General features: G+C 37.0%; 1 protein-coding gene across 1 annotated transcript; it reads left to right on the top strand.

The window, feature by feature from the left end:
• Positions 1–4,075: 4,075 nt before the first annotated feature.
• LOC104605648 (uncharacterized) lies at positions 4,076–8,753 on the top strand. The gene is made up of 3 exons (XM_010270492.3): positions 4,076–5,234; positions 6,806–6,883; positions 7,223–8,753. The coding sequence occupies exons 1-3, from the start codon at positions 4,302–4,304 to the stop codon at positions 8,381–8,383; spliced, it is 2,172 nt and encodes a 723-aa protein (XP_010268794.1). The 5' UTR covers positions 4,076–4,301; the 3' UTR covers positions 8,384–8,753.
• The last annotated feature ends 29 nt before the right edge of the window (positions 8,754–8,782 follow it).

Below are 8,782 nucleotides of genomic sequence, written 5' to 3'. Positions count from 1 at the left end.
CACGGGTTACAAGTTGGGGGGAGGGTAATCGATCCCTTGTCATAGATTTTGGAACTCAACTACATGTTAATTGTTAAATTAGATTGAAAAGTTATTTGGAGTCTAAGACTGCCGTTAGTAGGACTAGCAAGATGCTGGTCCAAAGGACTAGCAGATGCGGTCTTGAACGAGGTAGCCCATCCCCATACCCTTAAACCTCAAACCCTTGTGTTAGCTGGATAACAACTCATCCTTGAAATTCTAGATTAGTACCATGTACTTTGGGTTTAGTGTCACTTTGGTCCCTGAACTTAAAAATGTGTCAAACTAGTATCTGAACTTTCAAAGTGTGTCAATTTAGTCCAAAATTGTTAATTGCCATTAACGGATGCAAATGCCCTTCGGCTATCTTCTAATTTTCTTTATAAACCAAATATACAAAAACTGTCAGTTGGCTTTTGTCATAGTTTAAAAGTTAAACAACAACAACAACAACAACAACAACAATAATAATAATAATAATAATAATAATAATAATAATAATAATAAACCACCAATACAAAAAATTAAAAAAAAAAAGAAAAAATATCAAGTCAGAGGAGACCCGTAAAGCAAGAGGTCCGAGCTGCTTTCTAGATCTGGCAAGTTCAGCCTCATCAAGGACCCATAAAGCTTAGGAGCCACATCGTTGTAAGCCACGACAACTTCCAGCGACATGTTGAATGTGCCAGCCAAACCCTTGCACCTCAAATTGGCTCCTAGACTTCGGCCACCCATTTCCCCCATGTCCTTTACCTTATGCCTAGGGGTGGCCACAAGTCGAGTTCTTCACGAGCTACTCAAGCTTGGCTCATGAAAATCTCGGCTTGACTCAGTTTCAATTGAGCTTTGAGCTGAGCTCGAATAGCTATATAAAATAATAATAATAAAATTATAGAAAATAATATATATATATAATAAAAAATATTGTATATATAATATTTTTATTTATATATAATAATAACTAATTATTATAATTCTTAATTTTTTAAATATCAAATAAAAATATTATATATATATATATATATATATATTATTTTTATAAAACATTTTTCTCAAGTCGAGCTCAAGCTTACGAGTTTTTGACTTGAGCTTGAGCCTTGTACTACCTTGGCAAGCTGAGCTCAAGCCTTATACTATTCGGCTCAGCTTGGCTCGAATCCACCCCTACTTACACCCTTGTAGGGGCATAGAGCATTCTTAGGCCCTCCTTTGCCTCTCAATTTTGCAGCAGGAAAATTGCCGATTGAAGGGTGGTTCATCTCAATTCAAGGTTGCTATCTTGGGTGTGGTTGGTGTCATTGGCAGCCAGCCTCTCACAATGTTTATGAAGATGAATCCATTGGTTTTGTTCTCCACTTCTATGATGTTGTTAATTCTCCTGGTGTTACAATAGACATTAGCCACATGAATAGTAGTGCTCTGGTAATTTTCTTCTTGCAACACTATTATTTTTTTCTTAGAGATTGAAACCTTTGGTGCTTTTTAAGACTATTTAAACTTCTATTGTTTGGATTGGAAGTGGGTTTGGTTCGTTGTTGCACTACCACAATGGTGACGACAACAGAATCCCGATGAACAATAAGAAGAAGAGGTTTTAGTTGACTGCTTTGCTGCTTAGTGAAAAGGAATGGGTAAGGAAAAGGTTGGGTCAATTTGTTCCCAGGATACGACAGAGCCTTAGGCGAGAGTTCAAAAATCTTGTGTGTGCATTTGCTTGATTCATGTTCCTTAAATAATTTCGAAAGAGCTATGGAGCAAAGGAAGGTGTTGGTTGAGAAAATGCTCTTTGAATAGTCACATTTTCAAACATTGTGATGTTAACTTTGAATAGTGCATTTTGATCACACCTGATCGAATCGTAACCATCGAAATATCAATGAGCAAAATGCACCTCATTGTGCTGCACACACGCATGTGTGTTGCATGGTAGCAAGCTTCCATACTCTCTTTTTTATTTCTAAGGAGTGTAAATAAGTTCCTATTTAAAAACTCAAAACAAGTCTTGTAATTTCCCAATGTGGGACAAGTTAAAAACTAGTTTTAGTAAGAAAAATAAAAAAAAAAACTATTTTTCAAGACATGTATACAAGTGTGTTTTTCATGTAATTGATCAATCAAACCCCGTGGATTGATGTGTCCCTTTATTCCAATAGAAAATTTACCTTGTTTCAAAAATTTGTGAGTCATTTCATGGTGATTGGTTATATGTTTTAAGCTTATCATCTAATCACTACTGGTATGCAATGTACACTTGCCTTTGTTCTTGTTTGCACAATGGACCTGAGTTCTTAATTCTCAATAACCGTACTGCCTATTAACTAAAAAAAGATTGGAAATTCTTCCAATCCTTCAATTACTGATGGTGTAGCTCACAGGACATCGGATGTTCTTGCAGTCTATTTGTTATTTTATTAATTCTCTATCAAAACTCTAGTAAAAGATCGAAGAAAAATATTTAAGGGGTGGACGATGGGAAGCATTGATCTCTATGCCTTCCCACGTTCCATCATTCATGTCAAATAAGCGAATTTGCAACGTTAAGAACTGATGAACACTTGTTAGATTAGCAGGTTGGCTTGATTCTCGGCAATGAAAGCTAGGATTAGCAGGTGTATCGATTGATGAATACACCTGAGATGTTTCTATACACCTTAGGCTGCTTTTAGAAAGGATGCAAATAAGTCTGAATGAAAATAAGTAGAGTGTAAAATGGTCCTTATAAATGTAAATCCTATTTTTACATCTTATTTATCAATATATATATAATGTTGCATGTTGCCAAATACAGATAAAAGTGAGCGAGAGTACAAATTTACCCGGAACTTCAATTTACACTCCATTTGCATCGTTTTCAAATGCAACCTTAATGACTTTAGCTTAGACAGTCCGAATGAGACACAAACACCTTGTAATAGATTCTGATAATAGATTTTTTTCTAGGTTTAGATTATTGAATGAATCTATCCATCAATGTGAGAGATCTCATTTTTGAGCAAACATTGAAACCAATCCAAGCCTAACCTGTAGACTAGATTGATAGTGTGGTCAGAGTCGGTGGTGGACGATGAATGGTATCTTGCAAAAGAGTTTTCATTTCCGTTTCATTAAAACCAATCCAAAATCAATAGTGTGATTGGAGTCGGTGGCGGACAATGAATAGTGTTTCAAGAATAATTTTGAAATTTTGAAATATTTGATATGCATGTGAGATCATGTGATACAGGTAACTAACAAATTACTAACGAGAGAGGCTAAGCTGACACATTTTAGAAGCTCAGATATTAAATTGACATATTTTAAAGTTCAAGGATCAAAATGACATTAAACCCAAAATATAGGGTACTAATGTGGAATTTCCCATATTATTATTATTATTATTTAGGAGTGTATTAAGTTGGATTTGGACTAACTCGGCTCAAGCTACACTTAAATTGAGGGCTGTTCAATAAGGCTACAAATGGGTCGGATCGGATTCGGTAAGGACATATCTGATCCGATCCATTAAGAAAAATTGACTGATTCAAAACCGATAAGGATCCATCAGATTTTCAAAAGCTTGATTTGAAAATTTGAATTCGAATGTATTATCGGACATTTGATTTGATTAGAATTATATTTATATTATCTAATATAAATAATATATAGAATATACATATATAATATATAATATTTCATAATTAACGGATCAGCTAATATCCAAATCCAATCCATTAAATTAATGGATCAGCTTTCTAATAAGATCCGATTTGTTATGATGTCTCTTAACGGATCGGTATCGGATTCAAATCGAACCTAATCTGACTTATTTACAAACTTACAGTCCTGTTCAATAACGGCTGACAGGAGATACTCCATTAGCGTCATAATTCAGTCCTCACAAAACCGTCACCACACCGTGTTCACAGCTAGCCGTGCATCGAGAACATTTCCGTACTTTTTTCATTCACGAGGAGATATTCGCGATGCACAGCTGCAAGCGTCTGTGAGCACGGTGTGAGGAGGGTTCTTAGAGGACTGAATCCGAATTCTACCTAAATTAGCAAAAGCAACCATACCATACACTTGCCCTAGAAAAATTTGAAAGGAAAAACCCTAGCTAGGGTTTAAGCAGCAGCTCCTCTTAAACAAAACGAGTAAAACGGAAACAAGCTCTTCCTCGTTCTCGCCTGTTTATATGGTGCTGCGGGTGTTTCCAATTATGACTTCCCATTTCTCTATCTTCAATTCCATGCAGGCTATATCCTACCTTGATTTTCAAAATCCTTTTTCTATCTTTCGCGATGGTGGAGTTTAATCACGCCGTAAAAGAACCCAACGAAGTTGAAAAGCTCACAATACCAGAAGGGTCTCTCGACCCTTTTATTCCCTTTCTGGACGACTTCTACCTACCGATAGTCGAGGATTTTAGCGGTTTCAACTGTATACAGGATTGGATCATGGAAACCGGTTCAATCGAAATGCCAATTGAAGAAAACCAATCCCTGGACGGGTCTGACTTGAAAAAAGTCGAACTTGCTTACTCCGGGGAGCCCGTTCAAATACCGGTTGAAGAAATCCATGAAGAAACCTATTCACGAAATCAGTTTGAAGATGGAGTTGATGAAAGAACGGCTCAAGGAGATCTTTCTGAGAAGGCAGAGGATATAGGTTCTTTAATCGAAGAGCGAATGGAGAAAGTTAGTTTGATTGGAGCCCCAGATGGTAGTCTTCTTGGTGAGCATGATCCGATTTCAGTAAATCGTGAAAGCAATGAATGCTTGCTTGAGGCATCCGTAACTTTGGATGCTTTGGATAAGAAGGAATTAGATGGACCAGCCAAGGCTTTCGGGACTGTTACTCAAGAGGACAAATTAGAGCTGAGTTCAGATAAGGACAGCAAAAATTCTTTTGCAACTGGGTTGGTAACTACAGAGGATATTTCTGGTAAAAGTGGCAAGGAGAATGTTGAGTTAGTAAGTGATGGAGAAGATGGTGATAGTTCAGAGTCCGAGAGTGACAGTTCTTCTTCATCTTCCTCTAGTTCTTCCAGCAGTGAGGAGGAGAATGACGACGAAGAAGAGGAGGACGAGGACGAAGAGGATGAAGAGACAAAGATGGTTGAGTTTGAAGAAGGTGAGATAAAGAATTTAGATGGAGAATATATTGTCGATGGCAGCGATGATGATGGCGAGGGAGTTATAACTGGACCCATAAAGTCTAAAAACGAGCTTGAGGTAAATATGTTGGCCTTAATGTCCCTTAATGTTTGTAAATACAGAAAAAAAGGTCTTATGTTTATACACTGCTTTTGTATATACTCTTCAATGCTGTCATTTTTGTCAAGTTTATGGTAAGACTAATCATGAGAAGACTACTTTCTGCATTTTTTTTTCTTATTAGGGCCATTACAGGTTGGTTGACTATTTGTCTGCTCTTGAAAGAACACAAGCTGGGAATGTTGATTCGTCCGTGCTATTTGTGTCGTATATGTGAACTGCCTAGCTATCAAATTATATAATAACATATTTCCTACTGTTTTAGCTATTGGATTTGCTTAAGTAACTCTGGCACAAAATGACACTCACACACTATCAAAATCTTGATTGACTTGCTACCAGAAAAACTGAAATGTTCAATGCATTGCATTTAGATTATGAAGGTAATAGTATAAGTAACACCATCAAAAAAATCTGTGTATAGAACAGAGCTAGGGGAAAATACAATTACATCATGAAGTATGAGCTATAGATATTGAAACTAGTGGAGATATAAATGAAGTTCTACTATTTACATTTATTTTGTGTATGATAATTTGTCTCTGCTACTATTTTCAATTTATTATGTTTTATATATCTGATGTGAGTGTAAAGTTATTGAATGCTTCAAATGTGTATCTCTTTATACATGAAAAGGAACATTTAGGCAAACCTTTAAGACAAAGATGAATCATGAATGATAAACACTGATAGAGAGTTGAGCAAATCAATTTCAAGCCAGATTAGTTTTAGTGATCTGAGAGTTTCTACACTTGAAATGAATTATACTAGTACACTTATGTGGTTTGATACCTAACTCACCCTTAAGGAATCATATATGCAAGTTTAGAGTTCTAAAACGGCTGGTTGGTGAAGTAATAAGAAAACATCTATGGACTGACCATTTAAATGTGGTTATGACCATTGATGGAGTGAAGTGGAAGAACAGTATGCATGCAGCTATCCCAAATAATATGGATAAGGTTGTGTTAAATTGAGGGTTAGTCAACACAACCTGGGAAGTCCCCGTGCTGCACAATCATAAAAAAAAAGTCCCCGTGCTGCACCACAACTCATAAGTAATAGTTTCCTTTTTTCCTCCTTATTGAAAAAAAGAAAATCGAGGGTTATTCAGTTTTACTTGGATGATCAACTGATGATGCATCTCAATCTGACTTAGTATAGACATAGCATTTGGTTGGTAGTTGGTAGCTCACTATCTAATTTAATATTTAGATGCATGTTGTAACTGATACAACTGCACGTGTGTGTTGTGTTTGTAAATATAATGTTTGTTGGCTTATTTATTTATTTATTGATGAATGTTTGTCGGCTTTTTTATTAATTTCTTTTCTTTTTTGATGTTAAGTCGGCAAGTCCTCTTTTCTTGCTATAGTGTCTATTTCTTTATAATTATGTGTTATATTGTTTTATTTTTGTTTTACCCACCATGTTTCTGGCAGAGTTTATCATTTTAAATCTTGAATTGAGATTTTTCACATGTTGGTAGTCAATCAATGTAATTGGGGTTTTAACCAAATATCTTGCAGTTTCTCCCTGAAGTTCCTCCAGTGAATGTCACTTTGGAGCCACATCATCAGATCCTATCTGTTGGAGTTATCTTATCAGTAAGTTCATATTAAACCTGGAAGCATATTCTTGATTAAAAACCATGGATGATTTCATGACATTAAGAAAATTGGGCACCATCACACAAGTATATAATGTAGAACATACTGCACAAGAGGGATAATCCATTCAACAGCTCATTTCAGAACGTCTTGTTCTATTTCTTCAATGCAAAGAAGGATGACTCAATCAGATGTTCATTCCCATCTGAAAATTGCATGTTTGATAATTAGTTAATATTAATGCTTATTTATCAGGTTTTACCAAGATCATCCATCTATAGTTGTGTGCCAGTTTAGTTCTCTCAATTGATTGGTGGTTTCTTTTTAACTTTTCAGATTTTGGGTACCAAAGTTGTTGTAGAAGGAACTGAGAAGCACAACCCTCTTAATGAGGGTTCTATTCTCTGGATTACAGAAACCCGCTTGCCACTAGGGATTGTAGATGAAATCTTTGGACCTGTCAAGAACCCTTATTACATTGTAAGGTACAACTCAGACAAGGAGGTTCCATCTGGAATCAGCCAAGGCACCCCTGTGTCCTTTGTCCAGGAATTTGCCAATCATGTCCTCAATGACAAGAATCTGTACAAGAAAGGATATGATGCATCTGGTGAGAATGATGAAGAAGTCTCTGGTGAAGCTGAGTTCTCTGATGATGAGAAGGAGGCTGAGTACAAAAGAATGCAACGGATGGCAAAACGAGGTGCAGATGATCGGAAATGCAAAAATCGGGAGTTTGCTGATAAGAAGAAATTTCAATACAAGGGTGAGGCCAGGAAGAATGTCCGACCTCCAATTCATCCACCAGCATCAGAAAGTCGGCCACAAATTCCAAACCAGCTCCATACACCACATGTTGCAGCACCATTCAGTTGTGGAAGTTGTGTTTGCTCACCTGGCGCAGGGCCAGGCAATGGTAGCTTGCCTGTTATTGTTCCTCCTGGGCCCCAGATGGTGCAGACAGCCTGTTATACACCTCAGCATTTATCGATACCTTCAAGTGGACTTTGGACCAATGGAATACCTTGTCAGCAGCAGCTCAACGGATTTCCAGTGAATGGGATGCCAATCCATCAACATCCACAACAGACGCTAATAAGTTTCCCAAATGGAATACCAGTTCAGCAGCAGATAGATCCTAGTCAGATGCTACTGCCTAATGTATCATTTCCTTTTGGGCAGCCGAACCCCTTAGCTGGGCCCACTTCAACATCTTGGCCAGGGGTTGTAAGCCAGAATGGGTTCAGCCAGGTACCATTTGGAATAGGTTTACAAGGTCAGTGTTTGCAATCATCCATGAGTGTTGGTGACCAAAGAATTCCATCCAGTAACTCATGTGCCGAACAGGGTTATGGACCTGCTGCTACACAAGGCAACATTACAACACCCTTGCAATTTAATCAAGGATCAACATCCAGTCATGGGAGAAAACCATACCGGCGTGGTGGTGGTGGTGGTTATTTTAGAGGTGGGAGAGGTCAGAGGCGATCTGGGTGAGATTGATTATTTTAATGCTGTAAAGTATTTTCTTAATTGCTAGTCAACCGCCATGCCTACCCCCTAGAAAAAGAAGGAAATGAAAAGAAAAGAAAAAGAAAATTTGCTTATAGTTATCTAAAATTTTGTACTTGTCTTTTTTTGTTATGTAATGTAGTAGTAGTTCTCATTTCTTCTTTGATAGATGCTGGAACCATAATCATTTACATGTTTATCAGCAGGCTATAAGGATAATATGCATAGTTGGAATTATGCCATCTCATCCATTGGGCTTAATACCGATTGCTTTAGAAATTTGAAACTTTGCTTGCTTTACCACTGATTTTGTACTAGGTATTGTAGTGCTTATGAGGGGAAATTATTGAACCCACTTGATGTTATTGTTTGGTGTACAAGAAA

This window comes from Nelumbo nucifera, chromosome 1, assembly GCF_055504915.1.
Source record: "Nelumbo nucifera cultivar China Antique chromosome 1, China Antique-T2T, whole genome shotgun sequence".
NCBI classification, from domain to species: Eukaryota; Viridiplantae; Streptophyta; class Magnoliopsida; order Proteales; family Nelumbonaceae; genus Nelumbo; species Nelumbo nucifera.
This window is presented reverse-complemented; position numbering and strand designations above follow the sequence as displayed.

Bases quoted from the DNA above. Each gene is read 5' to 3' on its own strand.
- LOC104605648 (XM_010270492.3), top strand. From the start codon at position 4,302: ATGGTGGAGTTTAATCACGCCGTAAAAGAACCCAACGAAGTTGAAAAG. The intron at 5,235-6,805 runs GTAAATATGTTG...AATATCTTGCAG, and splicing joins AGTCTAAAAACGAGCTTGAG to TTTCTCCCTGAAGTTCCTCC. The intron at 6,884-7,222 runs GTAAGTTCATAT...TTAACTTTTCAG, and splicing joins CTGTTGGAGTTATCTTATCA to ATTTTGGGTACCAAAGTTGT.